This window comes from Etheostoma cragini, chromosome 5, assembly GCF_013103735.1.
Source record: "Etheostoma cragini isolate CJK2018 chromosome 5, CSU_Ecrag_1.0, whole genome shotgun sequence".
Lineage (NCBI taxonomy): Eukaryota > Metazoa > Chordata > Actinopteri > Perciformes > Percidae > Etheostoma > Etheostoma cragini.
Window position 1 is genome coordinate 4417525 of NC_048411.1, and position 27834 is coordinate 4445358.

Here is a 27834-nt window from a genome sequence, read left to right on the forward strand (position 1 = left end):
ATGACTAGCTTGAGAGGAATACAATAAAACACATGTCACACATATTTCTTGCAAAATATGGTTATGCCCTGCTGGATCACGTCTCATATAAACAAAGGTCAACTCATGTTGCCCCTTTCGCCCCTTTTGTCGCTCTGGCAGGATGTGACCTCACACACACAGAAAATGAACCCACGCCATTAGACAACAACCTCCTTTGCCTGAGGTCAAAGGTCAGTGGAGCAATAGGGGAGTCAGAGTGTGTGTGCTTGATATAAATGGTGAGGGCAGTCTCAGATCAGTTGACAGTGGTGGACATTTTGAGTGACTCGTGTTTGTGGAAGCAATTCCGTGGTATGTCATGAATGTTAGAATGTCTGAATGTGTGTGTGTGTGAGTGTGTCCACTTGGGCAGGTGGAGACATATTGTAAGTACACTTTTGATCATCTGTCTCTGGAGGTAAATGTGTTGTGTGTGTGTGTGTGTGTGTGTGTGTGTGTGTGTGTGTGTGTGTGTGTGTGTGTGTGTGTGTGTGTGTGTTTGCCTTCTGGGATTTCCTTTAAAGTGATGCATGACCTCTTTTGGAATGACCACTCAAAACAACGACAGAGTGAGGCCACTTCCTTCATTCAGATATCACGATAGTCACTGAAAGACCCCGTCTTCAGAGCAGATGTGCCCTCTCTTTAACGTGTGTCTTTGTACATTTGGGTAACTTTCTGTCTGACTGCTAGCAAATTTGTAAATTTGGGTAATGTTTCATTTGATTATACTTAACCAAGTATCTTGCTGGTAAATCATATATACATGCACAGTAACTGAAGGCCCCCTCACCAGACTTGGATCTAATTCAGGGTACAGCTAGAAGACTCTGCCTGATGATCTGAGATGCCTGATGGGGTTGTGATCAATGAGCAAGTCAGAGATATACCTAGGAGGATTTTGTATTGAACCGGGAGCCAATGAAGTGATTTGATTAATGTGTTCACATTTACGTATACTTGTGAGGACTCTGCTTTTTGTGTGACTTGGAGGTGTCTTTCGGATTATCCTGCAAATAAAGCATTACAGTAGTCTGACCTGCTTGAGATGAATGCATGCACCCATTTCTCAGAGTCAGTTTGAGAAAGGAATGCTCTAAATTTTGATTTTTTGTTAACTGAAAAAATGCTGTTTTGGTGATATTGGTGCTTTTCAAAATTGAGATCAGTTTAAAAACTAATGCCACGTTTTCTGAATAGCTCAAGGTATTTTAAAGATTTATTCCAGGTGTGAATAGATCTTTTGTCTATGAAAGTAATGGTCCAAGGATCGACCCTTGTGGTACCCCAGAGAATTTTTTTTTTTTTCTGGACTCAAAACTACCTATCATAATCACTATGGCCACAGAAAGCATTGCCACTAAAACATAAATATGGGTTGTAATTAACAACACATCTCCATCTTTCACTTGTTTTGGTAAACTAGCATATCAGTAAACTTTTATATTTTTCTAAAATGACACAATTACAGATGAGTTTATCTCATCATTGTTGACAATTGTGTTTTATGTCTAGATGCCAAAGGGAAACCATGTGACTAGGTTTGGGTTTGACTAATAAATATAAAAAATTTGAAAAATAAAATATTACTGGCTTTGGGTCTCTAAAAATCCTGTTTAAAACACACACAGCTCCACAGTCCATCTGTTTGCAAACACATGTGAACTTTGTTACAGATTGTTTGACATTTCTGTGCTACACACAGGCATGGTGATGAGAGGAAAGGATGCGATGTGAACGAATGGATGTGTGTTTATCTGATGACCCAAACCTGCAAACACTAGCCTAACCATGCCTGTGTTATATCAACTCTGAAACAGATTTAAACTGCATCACTTGATATTCAATACTTCACATACTACTTCTTTCTTTGAAATCCAACCTTTCCTCCCGCCACTAATTATTCAGTCTCCTCTCCTTATTTTTCCTGCCTATCAAAAGTTGGTTGCCTCACACCTGAAATTACTACAGTAATCCCAAACAATGCTGCTTTTGAATTAAGCAGATGAATTTTTCAGCATTGCCAAAAAATTCTGAACTAGCACCTTCTCTGCGAAAAACCTAGGATGGATTCAGATAAGCTGCTGCATTCACAATCTGTGTATACACAACAGTCCTTGGCAGTCTATGGAAAGAAATTTAAATCCACCCAAAACATGCTTTTCTATTACATCCAGCTGTGTTTACATTCAACCAATCCATTTGGAAATGTCAAGTCACTCTCTCTATTTCTCCATATACTGACTTTATTTTCTTTCAACACTTCAAACCTTTAATCTCATCTGATCTCCTATTTACACATGCGCCCCTGGCTTAGAAACTGAAGAACACAAAAACCAGGTTGCGTATCCATTTGTGGCCTCACGTATAGCTTTTTTCAGAAGTGATTACAGTTGAATATTCACCACTAACAATTTGGGCTGGACTGTGAGAGAGTTAGAAGAGAGAGGGTCCACATCTTGACCAACCGGCATTAATTCAGGCGAGAAGGCGGGCGGTAACTAGGAAATTTAGCTGAAAGATACAGGCTTGGGTCATTATGACAGCTATTTTCCTCAAGTCAGATGTCAAAGTAAGCCCACCAAACATTTATCCCAAGCAGATCAGACAGCCATGACATGAATCAAAAAGGCACACACATGAATGCAGGTGTGATAGTAAGATGAAACGGATAAGGTAGGCAGGTTTCACAATCCTCCATTTACAGATGTTCTGCAAAGCCATAAATTCCCTTCCTCATCCTGCTCTTGCTGTCTCTGGAGATGCAGCGGATTGAACTGTGTATGGGCTAATTGGCCACTTAAGCTATGACATCATGGCACTGTGGGGAAAACAACCAGATTATGACTGTGATGGTGCATTGATGAGCCAGAGGAGAGTTAATGCAGACACAGTGGTTTGGATACTGACATGAATTAAACCTTTTCCAAACTCTTTCTCTCTATCTGTTTCTCTTTTACTTATTAATTCCCTTTTCTTCTCCCCTCCAATAGGGGACCAGGGATTTGTAAAAACGAGCCTCTACCATGACTTTGAAAAGAGCTATGACTCACTGGGAAAATTAACATTCCCCTGCTGCATCTACATATTTTAACGAGGTAGCAACAATTTATAAAAACTGGTCCGAGTTCCAACATTTCAAGGCTGACATATAGTTGAAATGGTCCACTGTGGCTGAACAAGTTTAATTTTCAGCTGAAATATTGTCATTCTGTCAGGATGCCCAAATTCCAACACAACTGATGCAAATAGCATCATAATTCAAAGTTTCAAGAACATCCCAGTCTCTGTAATGACAGTGTTTATGTCAGTGGAACTACACTACATGCTGTCTAATTTAGTCCACTGTGAATTGCATTGTTTCTAAGTTACTTAAGGAAATATAATCTTGTTGTTTTCCCACTTTAGCTATGCGTTGTATCTAATTTAATGACAATAATTCTACTTTTGTATGGTAAAACAAAAGCATTGGTAAATACAGTGACAAATGGTGGAGACACGATAAGGTCCTGACAGAAGTCTCCAAATGGGTGGATCTGCAGAGGGTCAAAGCCAACAACAACCTGGCACCACTATCACCAAAATTCATCAACATCCAGCATGAAGGCAACCATACCCCTACGATAAAGGCAACTGCAAAGCACACGCCATCCATTCTACTGCGTGATTTTGACTGGGATGTGCACGTGGACCTGGGAATTAGGCTTGTCTTCCCGTAAAACATCGCTACAAGCTCACTCCATCCAGACCTGGTCCTAATTTCCAGGAGTCCCAAGACCATCTTAGTAGCTGAACTTACGGTGCCATGGGAGGACAGGCTAGTTATCTCGCACCAACTCAAGAAGTTAAGTACCAGGACTCAATCAAGGAGGCTCTTATTAAAGGACGGCACGCAACCATGTTTCCTATCAAAGTTGGCTGTTGTGGTTTCCCCGCAACATGTTTGCGCTATTTCCTACAGAAGGATGGATCCAAAACATCTGAAGCCACCAGGGAGATAGCTCTGGCAGTCGAGACTAGCTCAAGATGGTTGTGGCCGAAGAGAGCCCACAGTGGAACCCCTCTGCAGGTGACGGCTAAATGCTCTTTGCTGCCCCACTCAGGGGAAGTGTACAGGTTAAGGGGCAAAACGCTAATAAACCAGAGACCCCTGCTGACCACGCCGAAGGGTCCTCAACAATGTGGATGCTTTGCCAACCTTCTCCCCCAAGGGGGTAAGCCTCTCCTCTCTAAGCCATCACCTGCAGTTAGCATCCCATTGACTGCCATTCATTTTGGCACCACTTTGATAGTGAACGACTTTACAACTGAAGCGTTTGAAGACTCCATTTGTCTGTTGTTTATTTCTAAAGAAACATGACAATGTTTAAAAGGCTCCATTACCTCCTAGCTCACGTTATGTCTCCGTGGTAGAAGTTTTTGTAAAAATAGGCTAACATTTGCGTCATAACCACGCGGCTCACCGTCGCACAGTTGACAAATTACCGTTTTGTCAGGAGAAGCTCGCAGACAGTTTGGACTTACGCATTAGCTGTTTAGGTTTAATTAGTTTAGTTAGTTATAGCAGTAATTAGCCTGTGTCTATGTTATCTCCTAACATATACTTACGCTCTCCGTCTCCACTGATTGGGAATGATTGAGATTTTTCTTGGCACAGCTACCAGAAGACTTACAACTTTCAGACAGGTCGCCCACGTCACAACTATGTCGTCAAGCTCAGTTGGAGGCTGCGCAGTAACGCCTAACCATCACCGGAAAAGTGCTTCTATTTTCCTTCACTGATATCGCTCCAGAACAACTGGATCTGTTGGTCCACTTATTTAACTGTCTATGCAAAGACACCATATCCAAGTAGCTCTTGAAATTCCTGCTTGTAGCAAAGCATCTTTGATGTTTATCTCTTGTTCTGTGTTGTTTTTGCTTCTTAGATATCAAGCTTTTATATAATATCACAACAATATAATGATGCGTCCTCTTTGTTGAGTGATTCCAATTACCACACGGGTGGAATTTCAAATTTTTAAACAGACAGAATCCTGTATTTACAGGTTCATTAGGCACACCTCAGACTAGCTGTGGTATTCCAAACATTGCTTTACACCATTATATCCTCATTAATACAGGTCGTATTCCAAAACATTTGCCCATGAAAAGAAGCAGTCACCAACACACCATGGACTGTGGTTTCGTTCGAATACCTAAAAAAAAGTTGTGATAAATGATATTTTAATATGGAACATTAATATAACGTGTACGTGTTATTTTGTAGATTCATTAAGGAACACAAACAAATGCATTCATGCTCTGTGCTGTTGGAATAATTTCTCTTAATGAAGGTTGATGCCGCTTGTTTATGAGCCTGGATTCCATTGAGGAAGGTAACAGCTCCCGCTGTTCTCAACTAAACAGGAGGTCCGGGTGAGTAAACAGAGGTCTGGACACCTTATGAGGTTCTTACCTTTAAATGTGGCACTTTTTCCATTGGGCCTCCCACAGAGACCCAACTCAGCTCAAGTGGAAGTACGCAAGCCTTCTACCAAGGTGAATGTGTGCAGTCAAAATGTGCAAGACTGCAGATGCTAGCATTTATAACAAATGTATTTGTTTAGGAGTGTGTGTTTGAGTCGAAACTTTTTTTTTCTTTTACACAATTTATGAAAAATGAATTTCAGAAACCAGCCTCCTCTGCTTGACTGCTCTCTGAATCTTTCAGGTTGTCTCACTTTGCGTCTTTCTTCAAAGCCCCTTCTTTCTTTGAAGCCACAGCGTTGATGTTGCATTATACTGCTTATTTGTTAAGGCCGTGTGTATACATTCAGAGCAGCACACGTTTCCTGTTAACATTGGAGGCTAAACTCACTTCCAAAAATTACAGCTTCTCAGGCCAGTTCTCCAGAACAGACCACTGCCTTGTCTAAATATCAGCCCGCTCCAGCATTGTCTACCCTAAATCTCTAAATGTCGGCCAAAAAGGCAAAGTGGACTGCTTCGCTGAGTCCAAATGAGACTAATAGGACTTAAAATTGCTTAAATGCCTTCAAATCAAAATCACTATTCATCTGAGATTTGCTCACTTTCTATCAGGCACACCTTTTTTCTAATTTCTCCATTTTCTAATACCCTGCCAACTTACTTTTTTGTGAAACATGACAATAAGGAGTGGGTAGCAACATATGTTACAATATATAATATAAAACACACACACACACACACACACACACATACTATCTGAGGACCTGACAAATCAAACAAATGTTGGAACAATGTGCCCGCTTACTTTCACTAAATCCCTTTGTCATATGATTGCATGGAGTCATGTATTCAAGTAAATAACCTTCACTATCTTGAGGACTCCAAGAAACACAAAACCAACTTTAGTTATTGCAAACATGTATTTCTTTTGCAGTATTTCACTGGATAGTTTACCTATTCTGATTAAGCCAGTCAAACATAAGCATTTTCTCTATCACATTATGATACCTTTGGGCCACTTCTCTGTGTTGCTGCTTAGATGGAGAATGGCGCAACTGCAAAATCAGATCCTCATTGAGCTGCTCTGATTGTGCATACACAGCCAGTCAGAAATTGGGAGAAGTAAACAGAGGCCAGGCGGTGCTGCGAGCTGTCAAACAGCTCTGTGTATGATTGAAGACAACTTTGAGCTGGAACATAAACATTCCTGCAGGCTCTCCACGTGCACTCAGCCCCTATTGCTTCACAGGCAGCCATGATGAACCAGGGGGAGCCAGCAGCTGGGTCAAGATGGAGGAGGAGGAGATGGTTTTATGACTTTGCAGAAATATTGGAAATTGTACCTATATGAGGCTTCCAAAGACAAATTTTGTGTAGGTGCATTGACAAGGAGATTTTCTGGTGAATATAAATGTCCGTCAGTGCAGATAGAAACACACATTGAAAGATTATTTCAGTTTAATAGATTATTATTCTATTTTTCATTATTTCATAGTTTTTGCAATTATTTTGTATACTTATGATAACAATGCATTCATCAAAGTAATTGCAGACATCTGGGAACACGCCAACACTAGTCCATCAGGACAAGAAACACGAGTGGTCAGATAATCAGACACGTGGTAAACAAGCCAAAAGCCACAGAAAACAGTAAATTAGAGCACAACTACATTTATGTCGAGGCAGACTCAATTAAAGAAGGGCGTAAAGAGTAATAAATTAATGTATTTGACATGTGCCCAACAGGAAAAATTTAAGCTCAATTAGGTATGTGAGAAGTCCTCATCAGGACTTATTCATTTTAAAATGGAACTCACACTATAAGTGAAATAAAGAGTAGCCTAGATGAAGATCTGGATGGATGTAGTGAGAAGCAGAACTTCTGATGATAGATAGATAGATAGATAGATAGATAGATAGATAGATAGATAGATAGATAGATAGATAGATAGATAGATAGATAGATAGATAGATAGATAGATAGATAGATACTTTATTCATCCCGAAGGAAATTTTAGGCATGCAGTAGCAAGACAACGATATTACAACAAACACACATACACACATACAGTATGTCACACATAACTAAAATTAAATTAAAAAGTAAAAATCACTCAGAAATAAAATGACCATGATAAGGTGATATACTATTGTAGACTATGTGTAATGATGATAGTGGACAAGTCCAGTCGATCATGATAAAATATTAACTATGACTATAAAATATAGACATAATAACCTATAAACTGACTGACTAGAAGACTCAAAGAATAAGACTGATGAGCTCACAAGTTGTGATGACAATGTTGTGAGGTTTTGCAGGTTGTTGTTTTTTTCAGTTGCTTTAAAGCATTGATTGTCTCACTGAGGTTGAGGAAAAATTGGATTTGTTAAAATGTGAAAATATGAAAGTTCTCAGTCAGCTGGCTGAGGTGAAAGTAGTTAAGGAAAAATCTAAATAAATAAAGTCAGTGTAAAAAGACTTTTGCTGAGGTACATCAAGCACAGAACCATTTTTACCAAATTTAGGTAATAATTTTACCTTTTCTCCTTTGTCGCTTTTAAATAGGTTTGGCTGAACCTTAATTTTTGTATATATCCTCCATGATTGTCTGGATGTTTGTGTTTCTTGCCCAATCTGACATTTTTTAAGGAATGTTGCCATGGTTCCAGATAACCACCAGGTCAGTACAATGTTGTTATTAGAAATGCAAGTCAAAACTGACAAAATAAGATGTGATAAATCAAGATTTTTCTTGGTATGGTGCAGCTACAAACACAGTCTCTATCTGCACAAGATACACATGCTCAAACACTTATCTAACCAAGTACACACACACTAGGGAACAGTGTAGTCACACGCATTGGAAAACAAAGCGTATTTCTTAATATCAGTGCTGTGCAGCTAAAGCCATGTGTGCTAAGCAGTCTATAGCCTACCTCTCAATGAATGGGACAAATGTCATGATCCTTTAAGCACCAAGAACCTAAGGGATGAAGGATGGTTAGAGAGAGAGAGGGGGGGACATTCTTACTTAATAAATCATCTTTGTTTTCAATAAAGAGTGATGCTTTGTTTGCATTATCTCACCCCCTTTTTTCTGCTGTCTTTTCCCCCCTTTTTTTCCACGCTATTCTCTAAAAATGGCTTTAAATGCAAGTGGCTCTCGGATCACTCTGCATCTTCCATTTATTTAAGCATTTAAGATTTTTGACAGTGCTTCATGCCAAAAAGAGTTATTTTTTAACTATGATACTGTTGCAGTTCACTGTTGCAATAGAGAATAATTAAACATCAATTGAATAATAAATGAATTGGTATGTAGTTGTTAGAGTATATTATCCAAATGAGAAACGGAAGTTAAAGGCTGATAATTTCTAATAGTAAAAATGGATTAGAATTCTTCATACATCCTGACAATGAACTAGCCTAGAAAGAGACTTTGAGGTTTTTACTTAAGGATGTTAGTGTGTTGACAAACCTCGGCAAATGGAAATATGCACTAAATGTGCACTGAATAAGCTTTTTCCCATAGCCTCTATACCAGCCTTCAAGGGTCTAAGGGGCCATGCCTAGGGGTCAAAGGTGGTGATTGGTTTATTAAGTTGTTGCAGAATTGATTTCCCAATTCCTCCAGCTTCTAAATAAACACTTCATCTATTTTCCCCATCGAAGATGCCATGATTTGATCATGATGAACGATCAAAGAAAAGCAGAGAGTGTAACTATGTTTTAGCTTTTAAAGAGTAACTCAACACTAGGCTGGTTGAAAGTTTTGAGGCCGTTTTCCCTAAGTCACTATGTGGTTTTGCACCTGTAACCACACCCAACAGTGAAAATCATCAAATTAAGATTTTCTTCCTTCTTCGCTAGAGGCCTTTAAGTGTATCACTCGGGTCAAAGGATCAAACAATATACTGAAGATGCTGCGATGTCTAGAGCTTTAAGAATAGTTGAGTTTTAAATGTCGGGATATCCCTGAAGGTGGCGCTAGAGCAAAGATCCTAGGGTCATTAAATCCAATGGTTTATCTTCTGGAGGTTATGAATAAAGCTACACCCATTGGCATAGCAATCAACAGCTGTCAGTATGGACTGACTAAATGAGTTGATAGCTATATGCATTGTAAAACGTTTTGTATTATGTCAGACAAAGAAAAACAGTTAATTCTACTCACCACGGAGAGGCTGGAACTGGAGAATTTTTTGCATTATTTCTTAAAAAATGATTCTAATCCTGAAACTAATGCTTTCAGTTCTACAGGGCACCATGGCATATGTATACAGTCGGTTTAAAAGATATAACACAGCCGTTGAAATGACTGACTAGTTGCTCAGGTACAATATTTTTGTATTATTTAAAAAAAATAATTGCATGACTATTGTATGTTATGTACTGTCCCAAAAAGCTAAGACAAATGTGCAACTGCAGCTACTGAATCTTTATATATTACTGTTTTATTTAAAGGACAATAATTTACACTTGAAACTTTTGAAATCCAAACCACTATCCGCACTTACAAAAATAAAAGAAGCTAATTTAGATGACATTTCTCTATAATTCCAAAATTGAACAATTACTCCATCTGATCCATGTTAGCACATGATGGGGTATCAAAAAAAGGAAATATGCTCATGTTTGGTCAAGGGTATTTTGACATCTTATGTGCATATGTATTTCATTAGTTCACACAGATGCTCGCAATATAATCTCCCAGAGCATTTTACTGGCATATCTTTACAGCCTCTACACTACAGTATTGGAAGGGGAGGACCATTATCCACCATGACCTACCGCACTTTGATTGGAGTCCTGCAGTGTTACTGTCATGACAACAACTTGAACATGTCTAGCACAGATATGGTGCAGCAGTTGTGACTTGCGCTTGCTGTAATGGAATGTACCACTGAGACATGCCTGGTTCTATTCAGGGGCATTAGGGGGCATCGCAGCCTAACTTGGTCCCCCTTTGGATACTTTTTCCCACTCAGACACCACGCCAGGGATATCTGATGCCAGTGAAATGATTATTGATGCACCCCACCTACTGATTCCAAAGAAAAATCTAAATGTGGATGGGACTGAATGGACACGCTTGTTTGGATGTTTTTATCATCTAAGCTTTTAAAACAGGGTGGAGACAATCCAAAAAAGGACTGCAGAGGACATAACATTTTTTATTTCATTGATAATAAATATTTGAATTGGATATGCAATTGAGTGTGCATGTGTGTGTCTATGCCTGCAAGCTTCAACGTATTCGTAATGTACTTCTGTGTGCACATACTTCCAGTGTTAACACACATGTGTATCTGAGCCATGTGTGCATGCCTTCAAAAGTATGCAAGTGTGTTAATAATTTCAGGCATGTGTCTAAATGTTTGCATACACTCATTTGTGTACAACTGTATTTGTAGGCCTGTTTGTGTGTACACCTGTGCATGTACAGGTGTGTGAAGTATTTTTGGTCAGCATTTATATCTGTGGCACAGAGAGAAACACAGATATTTCTGTATGTGTGTGTGTGTGTGTGTGTGTGTGTGTGTGTGTGTGTGTGTGTGTGTGTGTGTGTGTGTGTGTGTGTGTTATTGAGTGACCGAGACACAGGATGCTGCTGCGCATGGGTTGGTACTGTTTACAATTTTGATCTAATGACGTGACAGTCCGGGTCCTGCCTATGGAGCGAACGGGAACACCCACGTGGCCAAAAAGGAACTGCCATGTAATTGTGAGTGAACCTTTTTCCCACGCAGAGCAGGATGCCTGCGACCAAGACGGATTACGATGCGCCTTGTTTTCCTCTCCTCAAAATGATAAAGCACCTATTTCTATCATCTTCATAACTTCGGACTCCACGGGGGGGCATTCATCAAGGATTTCTTCTGAAAGCTCCCCCCCCGCACTGAACATGGTAAGTGCGTGGCTGGTGGAGACGAGCTCGGGGGGCTCAGGTGTGAGGTGTGTGTTGCTGATATACTATGGTCCGTGAAGGTTGCTATAAGGCTATATTTGTTCTGTTAATCCGGTTTTCTTCTTCATATTCATCAAGACAGCAGAGTAAATTAAGTGATATTTGCGTTATTTTTTAAGAAAAGTGGCTGAATATTTCTTAGTGCTCTTTTTAGCCAATTTCCTCCCATTGGTTCTACGTCATGGTTGTTTTTTTGAGGTGACATTTAGGGAAACAGATGTTTGTTTGTTTTTTAATATTTTATTAATATGTTGTCTATTTCTTTAATCCGACGGTCTTTACATTATTGGTCATGCGCTTATTCTTTCTACAAGTTACCAAATATTACGCGTAATGTGGTATAGGCCACTTTTGAATTGAGTTTTGACCAATTCATGAATTAATCTGATATATGTGCATATGGAGACATTATCAGTCCAATATAGACTATTATGGTAAAGATGTTAATGAACTCCACAAAGCAACCATTTGGCCCGTGTGGCTTCACATCAGATGTCAGGTCGTTTAACATTGCATGTTATTGGCAAAGAAATGACATCTTGGGCATTATTCTCTGCAGCTGGTCCATGGAAATTATGAGTTTTTTTGTTTTGTTCTTAACTAGACTACATAAACGCACTAATCTGATATTGTAACAGTGGATAACAACAAGCTTTATCTAGCCTACTACATAACTACAATTGACAAAGAGCATAAATAAGCATTTCCATAAGAAAAAGTGCGTAAAACACAAATATTGAATACACTGTGCACCAGGTATTTAAAACACCAGTTATTTGTGTTCAATAATTGTCTCTAAAGATGATTTTTTTTTATCTTATAGTGTAGCCTATGTTGTTAAATTGTGTCTATATATCGAGATGTAGAAATATTAAAGTCTTAAGCAATTTCTTTAATTTGCAAAAACATGAATAGCATGACTCAAAGGCTTACATGTTCCAGTGGGGCTGACATTATAGCGACAACATAGTGAAGGACCTCCCCTTCTTGCCGCTGTAATTTGAGGCTGAACTACCACCTATATACATCATGGTGGTGGGGGGGAAAAAAGTAAGTTATTATCTGCAGTTCTGACATTCCTCGGCCCCCCTTTCCATCGCTAAGACCCTGTAGTTTGCCTCAGACTCCGGCTCCTCTCTTGGATGTGCTTCCTTTTTAGCGACAGGGCGCTGTGTGGAGACCCAAAACACCAGACGCACCAAGCGGGTTTGGCTCACAGCGAGCCTCCCCTGAAGTTGGAGATGCACACACAAGAGGTCTCCCTGCCTGGGTGGTCTCTCTACTTTAGTGAGCTGTTGCTAAGCAGCTAATAATAGTCGTGTTTGCTGAGTAATTTTTGCCCTTCTGGAACCAATCAGATGCGAGAAAGTCCTGCAATCTGACAGCCCCAGAGGCGGGATCTCGAGCTTTTTTTCTTTTTTTCTTTCCACCCCTCCTCCTCCTCTGCCTCCAAATGGAGAGAGGTCTTTTTCCTCTCTTCTATTGAATCTCAGAGCTGGCCGTGACGCGCGGCCCATGGGAAGACCACATAGATCTCATCAGAATGCTTGTGTATGGGAACCACTTTGCGGACCTCGCATTTTGAGAGAAACATACTTTTTTTAAGAGACACGGTGAATGCGGTGAGAGCGGTGGAGACCTCCGGATCGCGAAATGTTGGGATGGAAGGCGCAGACTTTGACTCGCCGTCTCCAACAGGAGTATGAAGTCCTACTTCACGGGTGTGAGATCTCCGAGAGTGAAACTCTGTTGCCTTGGGATATCGCTACACGCTTTCGGGGAAATAGTATAAAGTGGGAAACGGTCTCGCAGTCCAGGCAACATGGCCTCGGCTGCTAATGCGCCCTCCGAGCAGGAAAACAGAGACCCCGATCGGCCGAGGATAACGCGGAGGAACAGGGGGGACTATACCCGCAACACACCGCTGGATTTGGAGTATTTGCAGCGGCCGAGTTACTGCGATGCGGGCTTTGCTTTGGAGCAAATAACCGAGGTGCTTATTTCTTATCTTAACCAGGAGAGCTCTTTATGGTCCTAGTTGGGTTGTATTCTCCGAAAAAAGTGGCCAAACTATATCTAGTCGCTGCTAGGTAACGGGACGGGGAAGGGGGCACAGGGGTAAGGCACGGTTGGAGTGGTTTAACTCTTCTTATGCAACTGGTTAGGATGTGGAACAAGTGGAATTTGCAAATGCAACCACTCGACTGTTCCAAATACAACATCCCAACCTATAACGGTCTCAGAGAAGGCAAAAACACGCAGCTTCCACTCACAGTCAACACTTCCATTGACTTGCTTCATATCAGCCAGTTTGGCGTTTCTCTGCAAATGAGCTGCGTAAAAAGGTTATGGTGGCTACTTTCAAGGTTTGAATGACAGTAGTCTGCATCTAAACTTGTGAGACTTGCGTATAGAGAGAGAGAGAGAGAGAGAGAGAGTGAAAAAAAATCCATGTGGCTGCCCTCTTCCGTTCACAAATATTGTGAGTCCCCCCCCTGTGATGGCTCCTCCACTCACCGTGCAGACCGGAACACACGGGCTGCAGGACGGGGAGTGGAGCTGTGTGTGGTGGTATTTGTGGGTTTCACCACATGCACATGTTCACATGTATTTAATATCAAATTTTGATGTGTGGGCGTGAGTGTTACAATACACTACTTCAATGACAAATTGCACTAATCCCAAAATAGATTGCATTCTGTTGGTTGGGAGCATATTAACAGTCAGTCTGATATTTTACAGGAGTACTATGCATCCAATGCAGGATTTGGAAGACCTTGTAGGGTCTATTTTGCATCTCTGCGTAAAATAAAGACACAGGGGATTCTTATTATCAAAAGGTTACCTACTGTATAATTGTATCTTGACAGCTTTCTCCGTTTATGTACTTCCATCCGCTCTGGAGGTCCAGCTGCAAACCTATTTTGAAATATAACAACACAAACCTGTGACACCTAATGTCAGCCTGTCTGTATCAGCATCTCCATAAGTCATCGCTGTAGTAGCGAAATCCCAGAAATGGATCAGGCTGTGTGTGTTGTGGACCTGCAGGGGATGGAGATAGCTTCTTTTTTTTTGCATGTGTCCTGCTAAGGTTACAGTTTATATGTGTTACTGATATGATAGAACCTGTGTCTCTCACTATGGGGAGTGCTTGTAGATGATGCGGATGTGTGTATTTCCACCAGCGCAGGATATTAGAGTGAGAAAGTGAATGGGTTTGAGTATTTTGATCACAGCTCCCATTTCCCTCAGAGCCTTCATATTTTCAGTCTTAAAGTGAATCATAACAACTAGTTTTCTCAGATGAGGTTCCTTGGGTCAAATTGGGGTACATAGTTTTTGACTTGAACACCTGTGGTAGTCATTTTTTTGCCTATGTAACGTCAAACCTTTCTCTTGAACCCTGCATATACATCTGTCCAGGTAAGTACAGTGTCTTGTGTTTGAATTGACAGTAACATTAAGCCTCTTGTCTCATTGTAGGGGAAGGCAACTGGGAGGAAAGCACCTCTATGGCTGAGAGCGAAGTTCCAGAGACTTTTATTTAGGCTGGGCTGTTACATACAAAAGAACTGCGGAAAGTTTTTGGTTGTGGGCCTCATGATTTTCGGAGCTTTTGCTGTGGGCTTAAGGGCAGCTAATTTGGAGACGGACGTGGAGAAACTCTGGGTAGAAGGTAAGACATTCTGATTTATCATTCAATCTGTGTAAGATGCTTGGATTGCTCATTATGTCAATGGTTTTGAAGCTATACATTTTGATATTGCATTTTTGTAACAGCGTGGAGTGGTTTAGATTGGAGGAAGATAGGGTTGGTGGGTGCTACTAAACAACCCGGGGGGATTGTTTATTGTTTAGGGCCTGGCAAGTGGCCAAGTGAAACTTGGAAAAAAAATCCTTACATATTTGCAGCTTCCTAAACTATGTTAGAGGCACTCACACGCTGTGTAAGGGGTGACTGTAACTGCACTCAGAAGTAAGGTTGTAATTAAGTTCATAAGCAGCTTTTGGGGTAGAGAACATTTTTGTCAAAGCCGCCATTTTGTGAGAGTGTGTGAGTGTGAGTGTGTGTAAGTGTGTGTCTGCCTGCCCCCAGCAGTTGAATGCTCAGAGACTGTGTGTGGTCCCGTTTTGGACAGCTCTCAACTTTCCAAAAAGATTTGTCTCCGGCTGCAGGGAAAAAGCGGAGTGAGGACAGGAGCTCGTGTTTGTGGAGTGGATAAGCCACTCACTTGTTGTTTTTCAGAAACAACTTAGGAAGACTGAACATTTTTAAGGGAAAACCGTGCGTATGGATGGTGCTTGGGGGGCGAGAGGAAGGGGCTGTGCTTTTTTCCTCTCCTTTGATCAGCATTCCTGCTCTTAGGGCTAGAGTGGGCTGTAGGAGTCATGAATGGAGGAGCAGATTTTGCTGCTGAGAGACCGAGATACTGAGAAGTGCTTTTTTTTTTCTGCTCATGAGAAAAGAAACAAAATAGTACTTTTTCTGGTTTCATCAGATTTGAGCTAACCTCCCTCAAATAAAAAAGAAGTAAAATGCTCATGAGCTCAAACATTTAAGCAGACTTGATTCACCCCACCTCCTCCCCGGGTTGGCTGGTCTCTCCTTGCGTGCTGCTGCAGGGGTCTGACAGACTGTGTGTTCCTCTAATCTATGGCGCAGGCGCAGTTGGCAGCCGTTTAGGCGGAGGGGTGGCTCCTCGGTACAGGACTCCTGATTGTAGCCTGAGGAACACTTTGTCTTGACACCTTATTCACATGTCAGATCATTTTCATGTGTATTACGGTGAGGGGCACCATATGAACCTGAATGTTAGTACAGACTTGATAACGCAGGCTTTACTAGTATGTTGCTACTGACTGGCCTTAAGTGCTGAAATAGTCAAGAAATCAACCATTTACTGGGAAAAACGTCCTTGTGATAGTTGTCAGTGCTTCCTTTTTCAAATCAGATAACTTCTTTTTGACAACAGAATAAGAAATTTGAGGACATCTCTTTTGATTCATATTTCTCTTTATTTACTCATTCATGTCACACTATTAGCCTTCTGAAAACTCTAAAAAGTAGTACATTTAGTCATATTTTGGCGATTTGGAGCGTTTAAGCATGCAGGACAGCAGAGAAGTACATTATACTGCAGTTGTTTGAGTTTCTATGGATGTTTTGATACTTTTTGGCACTTTGAATATTTTTCACCATTGAAATATATGATAACGGTTATGAATTGAAGCTGAATGCAGCTGCTTTGCTTCATGAAGCAGCAAACTGCACACCTTATTACAGCCACATTTAGAGTCTACAAGGGTTGAAATTTCTCTTACTTAAGAATATATAGTGTGCTGGCTGGATCCTTAGGAAGTTATTTATTGAGATGCCTTGTTGTAGCTTCTCAAATGTGAAGATGTGTTTCTTTTCTCTGAGTTTCCCATCGTAACAAATACCCTTTTTTTGAATGTCAGACAAAATATATCACTTTGGGCCCTGGTGATGTGTGACTAGTATTTGCAATTGTTGTTGTTTGTAGACTAAAAGATGAATCCGGGATTTTAAAAAGTTATCCACCGGCCTGATTGTAATTGTGTTGTTAGCTGTGACACATTTGGCATTAAATCAAACTCACTGGCACATAATGGATGGTTAGAATGTTGGCTTTTCTTTTGGTCCTCGTCTCCTATTTTGACAAAAGAGTTTTGGTATTGTCAGAAAAGGCTAACTTTGACAGTTGAACCACGTCTAGTGACCTTTGGTAGACCATCTACAACATGGTCTCACACTGGCTCATACTCACACTTGAGAAAGAGACTGGGCTGTGGTGGTTTCCTAGGTCCCGGTATGTGAGGGGTTCCAGATGTTGATGGGGAGAGATCTGTTTGTTTAGATTAGACTGCACAGCTGAGGGATAGATTAGTTCTGCCTGGCCGGTGGAACGCTGTGCTGGGCCGTGCTGGGGGACTGGCCCATCGTCTGAGAGGAAAAAAGAGGAGAGAGAGAGAGGACACAGCGGCTGTTTATGTTTCATTTGGAACTGGCCCTCCGCAGGCGACCCATGGACGACCCCGCCTGGAAGCTGTGTGGCCTGTGGACGCACGCATTCACACACAATACACCCAGCTCATATTAGATCTCTCAAGTCCTCTACAATTGACCGGAGCCACATTTTTTTTACGTTTGTGATCTTGTGTCGTGTCTGTCGTCACCTGCTTTCTGCCCATTGCCCAGTTCTACAGCAGAACACCATTAGCTGCGTACCAGAGCTGGCTAGTGTGTTTATTCTACACGCTGTCACGTGCCGTAGCTTTCGCAGTGATTGTCTCTTCTCACACAGTGCTCACTCAGCACTGTTTATAAAAGCTCAGACACAGGAAGTTCTGTTTATTAGACAAAGCAACAGAGACCAATTGTGAGTGAGACGCATGCCTGCACAAAGAGCTGATTGTGTAAAACCAATCAGGATGTATGGGGGTTAGTGTTTTGCTAAACATTTAGGGAATGATACTTTCACTCTGTAGTTAGTTTTACTCAGACTTTTTTTTATGAAGTTTAAGGATCACATAAACATGATAGTGGCATGCATTTAGGGTAGACCACATTGCAGGTAAATACTGTGTTTATGTCCACTGTGGCGCTCACAGGAAATGATTGGCTCAAACAGGAAGTTGTGGTATTGTGAGCTGCTATCTTGTTCTCCCCACACACAAATCAAATATCACGATATTTTTGACCAAATACCTCGATATTGCAATAATACTGTAGTGTTGACTATTGGCGCTTTCACAAAATATTTACACATTGAGATTTTTGATAAATAATCATCAGTAATGTGAATGTAATGACTAAGTGGGTTAAAGCAAATAATAGAACAGTTAAAGCAATCTGGTAAATTGAAAAAAAACGACATGACTTTATTGTAATGCAGACTTTAAAACCAGCAAAAGACAACACCTATGCCATATAACGATATCCAAAATCTAAAACAATATCTAGTCTCATATCACGATATTGATATATTATCGAAATATTGCCCATCTCTAAGTAAGACCCCTTTAGAGTTCCTCCTGGCCACACATGGAAAATGGAGCCGTCACTTGCCATTCTGGGTTAAGGCAAACATAGGCCAAATTGTAAAGAAAATAGCAGCACCGCTTGCCTCTAATTAAAACAGTATCACGTAAACATTGGCCTTCCTGTTGGACGGCCCCTGACTCTTTTACTCTGTTTCTGTGGTGAGAAAGGAGCTGGAGCTGGATGTGTGGCTGTGGTTACGTGAATGTGCTGATGGGTGAGAGAGGGCGCGGGCAGGAGAACATTTGGAAGTGGGGTTTTTGAAGCTAAAGCTCCAGGCAAGGGTTGAAGTTGAAACTGGGGGTTAAGCAGATGAGATGGAGCTGTACTATAATCTGAGTCTGAAAGGGCTGAGTTGTGGTTAGCCTGTAGCTTTAGCATCGACAAAAGAGAGGATGGGGCTTGCAGCATTGAGAGGATGTCTTCTGTTTTCATTATGGACACAGAGATATGTGTGAGGTAGTCAAGTCGTAATGAGTTTTTAGTCCCCAGATTTATGGCCTGGACTGGAGCATAGGGCCATGGATTGTAAGGCTACAGACCGAGGGAACGCCCCAGGTCCCAGAGCGCTTTCTTAGGGGACATAAGTGTAGAGGGCAGGGGCCACGGGGAAGACCCCCGGGACCCTGAGGTCTTCTTGTAGAGGCCCCGCTATTTAAAACCTCAACTGATACTCACCCTGTGGCCTGGGTGCAGAGTGAAGACTCACAGCAGAGTGTGTGTGTGTGTGTGTGTTGGGGGGGGGGGGAGTTGCAGCTGTCACAAGGCATTGTTTGTGTCCTGTATATGTTCATGTGTGCACTTTCCTGTGTATGCCTGTGCATGCATCTCATGAGCCAGATGTTGTTTAGAGACTATGTATTATTCTCCTGTATCATTATTTCATTTTTTTGAAATTTGTGTTTAACCTTTTGACATCTGTCCTCCAGCAGAGGGCAGTGAATTGGATCTCTGAATTACTCCTTAATAATAAGAAGAACTCAAACAAATATCCAACTTCCACATTAACGCAAACCATCGCTCCCCTAATGACAGCATAAAGGTTGAGGAATGACACAATACTCACTAAATGTTCAGTATGTATTGTCCCTCTGCGTTTTGCTTGTTCCTGATATCAAAAAGGTCAAAATGGTGCCAATCCTTGTTTGTGTGCATCCTCAGCCTGATTCACGGTTTCAGAACTCACTCTGATAGGACTAAGCTAATTTCTTTTTTTTTAAAGCAACTCCCTCCCATGTCTGTTTTAGATCTAGTGTGATTAAGAGCTTAGTTGACAGAGTTGGTGGTTGTTTTGTTGTTTTGCTGGTAATGGCAGTGGAGAAGGGAGCGGTATAATGTTAAGTGCATGCGGAAGAAGCCTTGACATCCTTTCTTGTGGACGAAGATGAGGAGGAGGAGGAAGAGTGCCCCGAATGTGGCGTCTCCTTAAAGAGGATTGTGGTTTGCGTGATTAAATTATCCAGCTTTTGATGTGTATGGTAGAACTGATACATGCATGGATGCACGCGAACTTACATACACACACACACACACATATGCAGAGAGGCTTTGGAGTTTTGGTTCTGAGTGAGTAGTTGGTTGACCAGTACTGGCATGGCAGGCTATTTCGATGGGCCTCTCTTTGCTATTTTCTCTTCTTTATTCATCTGTTTTTCTCTCATTCTTTCACCCTGTCCCTCACACTCCATCTCCAAATGCTTTCATTCATCAGCCGCAGGCGATCAAACACACAAATGCGCCCACACCCAATAATTTTTGCTGGTTTGCACAGAACACACCACATAGTCCTCTATCTTTCAGTTACACACAAATGTGAATGTGCACACATGCACACTTTTGACATTTCCCAAACTGGACTCAATTAAGTTTGTGTTTATCAGTTCAATACAAACACGATTAAACCTCTATAGAAGGAATAACATTCCAGCTTGTTGTGTTAAACTTTACGAGTTGATGAAAAGTGCAGGCTTGCTGGTGAGGGATTTAGTGTGGGGAAACATTGCGCCTCTGGTACTGTACACAGACTTAGAGCGCTGTTTTCTCAAGCTAGCTCTCCCTCATTTGAAAGCAGTTTTGTGTATTTAACCCCCAACTGGAGAAAGTAAATTCTAAATAACTTTTAAATTCTGCTTATTAAGCGTGTGTGTCTGTGTGTGCATGCGTGTGTGTGTGCGCTCTCAAAGCAAACGCACTTTCATTCACCAACGATTTGAAAGCAGTTTTGCGTATGTTACCCGTACCTGGCGAAAGTACATTTTAAATAACGTTTAAATTTGCTTGTTAAGCATGCACGTGTGTGCGCATGCGTGCGTGCATGCGTGTGTGCATGCGTGCATGCTCTCAAGGAAAATGCACTTCCATTCACAAACGACATCCTGAGATGCCTCCAACCTCTCTGTTTACATTTTGCATTCTTTCAGGCGCTCTTATTCAAAAACCAGAGCCCTGCGAATGACCGACCACAGGAGACTGCGGAGAGAATTACCCTCCCCCTCTACCTCCTTCTCTCTTTCTCTCCCTCTCTCTCTCTCTCTCTCTCTTCTTTTCCTCTCTGCCAGAAAGGTCTCTCTCTTTACCCAAGCCTCCTTCCCCCTCCTAGCCCCCCCTCCACCACCACTCCCCCGTCCCTGGCTGGAGAGAGTGGCCTCAGAATGCCAGATGTATTACAGAGTGAGCCACGGCAATGTAAACACTCAGCCGTGCCATGAGAGCAGGGTGGTCCGGCCTCCCTCCTTCGCTCCCCTCCCCTCCCCTACTCTCCTATCCCTCCCTCCCTCCCTCTTCCCCTTTCCTCTCTTCCCTCCCTCACAGCGCTGACTGCCAGAGGGGTGGAGAAAGTACAAAACAGCAGAGGGTGTGTGTGTGTGTGTGTGTGTGTGTGTGTGTGTGTGTGAAGCAGGAGTATAGTAGCGGTAGTGTGTTTGTGTTTTGGCTGCAGTGCCTACCGTACACCAGGAGAGAGGTTGAAGTGTGGATTGATACTTTTCAGACTGCAGTGCAGATCATTTTTCATGCACATTCTATAAACATCTCCAAATTTCTGCGTGTCGTTGGAGTTTTTGAGCCCCTCTGGCACACATGGGTAACGCACGTTGCAGTATAGTTCATTGCAATTCCTACAGCATTCCGTCATAGAATCTGGCAGCAACAGCAATTACACAAGTACCACACATGCACATGCGAGGCATAAAGATAAAGTGATATAAAACATTTCCTCTCTGAGATGATTGAGAGGTTTGGAGCTCCAGAGTGAGTCAGTATGAATCAGAGTGAAATAGTCTCCTTTACTACCACCCAGCAAGTCTGACTGAAGCATGAGGACGTTGGTAATTTGTGACACGGCTGTTGTGTTATTAAGTGTGGCATAACGCCTGATAGGTATTACACTTTTTCTGATATTGTCTCCCTGGTTTTCTGTTTTACATCTGATATTTTTGCCCAGGGCTGCTCACAGCGAGGACAAAACAGTAGTTGTGTGAACAACATCCAATGCTGTATTTATGCCAGATGCAGGATAACACATTTGTAGAGGAAAAAATTGATGAACATCCACACTGGATAGAAAAAGGCATATCCTAAAACGTTGCCTTTCAGTGTCAGTTTAACCCTCATGTTGTCTTCAGGTCAAATTTGAAGTTTCTATATCAGAAATTTGGGTTTCTTTCACACAAATTTTCCAAGAAACTAAGGTGGATGGTTTTCAACCATGCTCCTCCCAAGTTAATTAAATAATCAGTTAACTACTTTAATTGAATTTGTGTAAGTTTTTTTTTTAGGAAAAAGTAACAAAAGTGTCAAAAATAAGTGACTGAAGTGTCAAATAAAGTGACCGAAACTAGTAAAGATGTCGGAAAAAGTAACAAAAATGTCAAAAAATGATTAAAGTGTGAACAAATGTCAAATAAAGTGAGAGAAATGTGTAAAGATGTCAAAAAAGTCACAAAAATGTCAAAAGAAAGTAACAAAAATGTCAAAAAAGTGACAAATCTAAAAAAAAAAAAGTTTAGGAGAAAATCCACGTTGACAAAGTGACAAAATTATTAGGGGGGAAGCCTCAAAAGGGTCTAAAAAGATGACCATAACCTCCATAACAGGTGTTTCATTGAAAATTTCCAGGTCAGCAGGAAGACAACATGAGGATTAAAATAATCGAATGAGCTTTGTTATCGCTTTGTCACATCATTAGGCTATTTTGCTGAATCTTTCAGCAGCACTTATATTTTAAGCTGCTCTTATCCATATTTATTTTTTTACAGTGTATCAAATGTCTGTGTAATGTAAAAAGAATTATTGAAGAGATAAAACCACAAAGAATAATCACCCAGCTCTGTAGTTCACACCAGCTCTACGGGCGTTTGAGCGTCTTTTAGCTCATTGCTTTGGTTAACTCTCACTGCTGTCATCAGTGTCATTTTTTTAGGCAGCAGACGGATATTTAAAGCAAACAAGCTCTCTGTAAACTGCTCTGAGTTTGGGAATAACTGATGAAAATGGTGGAACATTTAGCAGCAAAAGAGCCAGACAAAACAGAGCTTTCATGTCTCTTTCAGATAGGGAGCAATTGTCAAATTCAAATTTCAAATGATAGCCTGTCCTAGTGAGCATAAAATGATATGAGTTTAAAGGAAACCATAGAAAGATGTATCCAAGAATTAAGTGACTTGAATAGAAATATTGTTTATCTTTGTTTTTCTTCCATTAACACTCACTCTGTTTCTGTGTCTTCTATTCCACACTTTGGAATGTGTGATTTTGGGATACTTGGAATCATGGGACATCTTTCCAGGAAATGACTGAGAGATGGCTGGTTGAGATTGGCTGTTCAGGCTCATGTCACGGACTGTTATGGCTGGGCTGTGGGCCAATCACAGGAGAGTAAATGCAGCGGGGGGAGATCGCTCACTTAGCTTGCATTGGGCAGGCACTGACAGGAGATACAGGATGAGAATCTTATCTTAACAGAGCTGGAGTTGATGGAATAGCTGTTTTAACAATTATTGTTTTAATGACACTTATTTTAAGTGTACTAAAAGAGGGAACTTCATGTGGAGAGTTTTGACAACTTTTACATGATTTACAAGGGCAATAGCGTAGAATATAATATAATAGAATGCCTTTATTGTCATTATACACAAGAGCAGTACCTGTGCAACAAGATTGAAGCAGCCCCTTTTCACAAAATATAAAAATACAAAAAATACCAATGTGCTCTTGGTCGAATACACCAATAATAGATAATTTGTCCGATGTTTTGGGTATTTCTACTTGAATCACAACCACTACACACACACATGCACATGCTACAAACACAGAATTTCTGTCAGCGTTTTCTTGTGCTACTACTCTTTCCCCTGCTCTGTGAATCCATTGGCACTCAAAAGGTTCTTTTTGGGGGTGGAGGTGGGGGGGTCGGGAGGGGAGAGTGGAACCTGAATGAAGGCAGCAACGTGGAAGAATCTGCCCATTGAGGAGTGTGTGAATGTACACCTCGGGCCCAGGGGAAGCTGCATTGGGAGCCAGCCGACTGCTAAATACACCCATTTTTGTGGCTGCAGGGGCTGGACAGGTGATTAGCATAATCAGGGGCGAGGGGAGCCATACATATGGTAATGCTGGAGTTGGGGGGTGAGGGTCGATGGTATGGGTGGGGGTCCGGACAGAGAGCAGGAGTTGGCAGCTGGGGTGTCACATTTATGTCAGGGGTCGGGGTGCTCAGGGGTGTGTTGCATGAGGGTACACTCGGCTACAGCTGCACGTCGGAGCACTTCCACTCTCCGTTTCTTATAATCTGTTCCTCTCTCTTCTCTGTCATCCACTCACTTTTTTCCTCTTCTTTTGTGGTCACCCTCCCTCTACCTTGCTTGTTTTACCCTTCTTCTGTCTGCCCCTTCCTATTTGAAAGCTGAAAGGAGAGATGGAAAGAGAAGGGGGGCTCAACATGGGTCAGATAGGGTCTCTGCTCCCAGTGAAGGCCTTTCATCACATATTCGTGGCAGTGTGCACACCAGCGTTGCACAACCTTCAAAATCTAAAAAAACAGTGGATGTGGTTGGTGAAGTCACACTTTTGCTCTTCTGCCGATACAATCAAGCATTTGATAAAAGGCTCATGATATTATCCTGATTCCTGAGAAAAGGCAAACATTGCTTCATACCTGAATAAAAACTAGTTTTGCCTTGCCAAACCCTCATCCACAGTGCTGTGGAGAAGGGTCTGGCTAGTGCACACAGTATTCCGGGATGGGAGAAAAACGTGCTCCGGTTTATTTGCATTTCTTTACACTTATTACAGTTGTCTTGGGCGGTGCCAAGCGCCCGGCGGTGCCATGGTGCCGCTGCAAAATAGGAACTTTTTGGTGGAACATGTGTACGTTCAAAGGTTGTTTTAGAACTCCGATTGGACAGATAGTCTAGCTAGCTGTCTGGATTTACCCTGCAGAGATCTGAGCACCAGGTCACCCGGTTCTCAGGTTGGACAGGTAGTCTAGCTAGCTGTCTGGATTTACCCTGCAGAGATCTGAGCACTAGGTCAACATAGTTCTCAGGTTGGACAGGTAGTCTAGCTAGCTGTCTGGATTTACCCTGCAGAGATCTGAGGACCAGGTAACCATAGTTCTCAGGTTGGACAGGTAGTCTAGCTAGCTGTCTGGATTTACCCTGCAGAGATCTGAGCACTAGGTCACCATAGTTCTCAGATTGGACAGGTAGTCTAGCTAGCTGTCTGGATTTACCCTGCAGAGATCTGAGGACGAGGCAACCATAGTCCTCATAAATTAAATCAAATTAAATCATCAAGTTTAGAGTCACAAAACAAAGAAAGCGGAAGGTAACGGTCATCCGATGGAATATCGGATGACACTGAAGCAGTCCCGGAAGTGGAACGTTATGGATATAGACTAACCTGCAACTAACATATTATTTTTATTTGCTGATTTATTTGTCAATTATTTTCTCGATTTTTTTTAATGTCAAAATGAAGAAATTGTACATCAGTGAAGCCAAGATGACATCCCCAATGTCTTTTTTGTACGCTAAAAAAATATATAGTTTACTGCTGAAGAGGAGTAAAGAAACTAGAAAATATTCACATTTAAAGAGCTGGGATTAGAGAATTTTTATTATTCAAACCAAATAATTGATTGTCAAAATAGCTGGCAATTAATTGAATAGTTGATAACTAATTGATTAATCTTTGCAGCTCTATTGACAGGAAACTGTGGCACGTTGAATTTGGTCAACTAGCTATTTTCATTGTTAGAAGTAATTTGCACTTCTCATCTTTTTAATATAATAAGGATATCTTCAGCCATGCTTCATGAGATGTACAGTAGCAGCAATAATATGAAGCAGCAGAAGGAAAATCCAAGACACAAGGATTGAGCGAGAGACAGATGGAGGGACAGCAGATGGTAGAAGATAGAAGCAGACGAATGGTGGAGGAAGACAACAGGTGAATTCCTCTCAGGGATCAAAGCAGTGTCAGGGGATTGGCATCAGCAGCTGAGAAGAAAACAGACAGGAAGGAGAAGAAAAGAGGAGGTGGTGGCGTGAGATGGGGTGAGAACCTCTACCTGAACAGACGGACCTGTAGCAGCGACAAAGCCAGGACAAATAAGAGATAAGTGAGAAAATGATAAAACTGTTAATAACAAATGCATCTTGAAATATCGCATTGAAAAGCTGCATGGAAACAGCAACATTTGATAAAACATTCTAAATGGCATCATATTGTTTTTTACACGTGTTTTTCTGCTTTTGTTGAAAAAGAATTGATGCATTAAATGGTGTATGGAAACTCCTTTGCCATATAAGTTCTCACGTAGCGAAAATTGACCTCACATGAATGATCAGCTGTTTCCGCTGCCTACGTCTTTCCAGATATTCCCACAACGTTGTCTTCATCTCCGGAAAGCATTAAACATTACAATGTTAGCTGACATGAAAGAACAAAATTCCTGAAGACCTTGCTCCGTTTTTCTCTCATAGATGGATTAGATTAGCAACCTCTACTTCTTCTGCTCTGTTTACTGGCAAATTACAGCCATGAGTAGCCTATAGCATCAATTTCTGACTGAAATATGTTGTAGCGTTGTTCATTTGCTCCAAACCAGTCAATGGATATCATCTAATGTTATCCTTTCTGTACATTGGTCTTTCATTGATAAAAGTCTTAAGTAACACAGATTTTCCAAATGAAAGCGCTTTGTTTGAGCTTATCCTGTATATGACTGATACGTTGTCTATAATTTATAATAAATGTATAAAAACATTGTGTTTGGGAATGTTTTTTTTAGATAACACCCCATGTAGGTGTTCCGCAGAGAGCTGTGTAGTCCTCTTTATTTCCACTGGCGGTATAGGGGGCTCAGGGTATGGGAGGTCGCTAGAGACTTGGTGTCAGAGAGATGACCTGGTTTTGGTGGGCTTCCTCCTCACCACAGGGGGTCCCTGCTGAGAGGGGGCCTAATCCAGCTAATCCTTTCTATGCACACACACGCACACACATACAAAGATGTGTTTAGCCACAATTACATAAATACAGTATATTCACATATGCGGTCCCACACACAATGGTCCATGTAGCAAATTATAACTAGGTCAGATGTTATAGCACCCTCTGCAAAAGGTTCTATATCTGTTTAAAGGTATTTCCTGTTTCTGGATGTGTGTTTTCAGACAAGCATCACAGTTGTAGGAGTTGTTTCCCACTGGTGCATGTTTTCCGTTGTAAGGAGTAAGAGCGTGTGTGAAAGTGGCGAATGCCGTTCTATGCTTCTGGGAAGGCTCCACGCAGAGCTTTCGCCGTAGCCTATGTAAGTCAAGATCAAGATCAAGATAACTTTATTGTCACCTGAGGGAAATTTGTCTTGTGCTTCAGTACTACATAATGCTGCTGTAAACATCATTAAACACTGTACACACACATACAACGTACAATCCACCCTACATTGCAGACAATGCACAAGTATCAATGACCTTCCCCTGTCAATTGATTACCAAGTCAATAAAACCTGAATTATAAAAACAGATAATTCTGTGTGACCTGGTGTTCATGCTTGTGCCCTGGTGTGCACGTCAAGCCGGCGTCTGTGGGTGTGTGGGGAGTGTGTGGTAGAGGGAGAAGTGAGAGAGTGATTAGCTTTGGTGCGAGTTCTGATTCTAGAGTCAGAGTGAGAGAAACAAAGTGTCTCCCTTGCGTTTTCTGACCCCGGTGGGAAATCTTTAGCAGGAAAAGTTAACCCTCTGTTTGATTATATGTTGCACTGGAACAGGGGGGCGGGGGGGGCAGGGGGGGGGGGGGGGG

At 41.5% G+C, this 27834-nt stretch overlaps 1 protein-coding gene across 1 annotated transcript in view; it reads left to right on the top strand.

Annotated features, from left to right (window-relative positions):
- Positions 1-12575: 12575 nt before the first annotated feature.
- ptch1 (patched 1) overlaps positions 12576-27834 on the top strand; it is a 51062-nt gene continuing 35803 nt past the window's right edge. The window contains exons 1-2 of the mRNA XM_034872208.1: positions 12576-13458; positions 14952-15144. Of these exons, the coding sequence (XP_034728099.1) occupies positions 13288-13458; positions 14952-15144 (364 nt within the window). The 5' untranslated portion in view covers positions 12576-13287. The remainder of the gene's footprint in view (positions 13459-14951; positions 15145-27834) is intronic.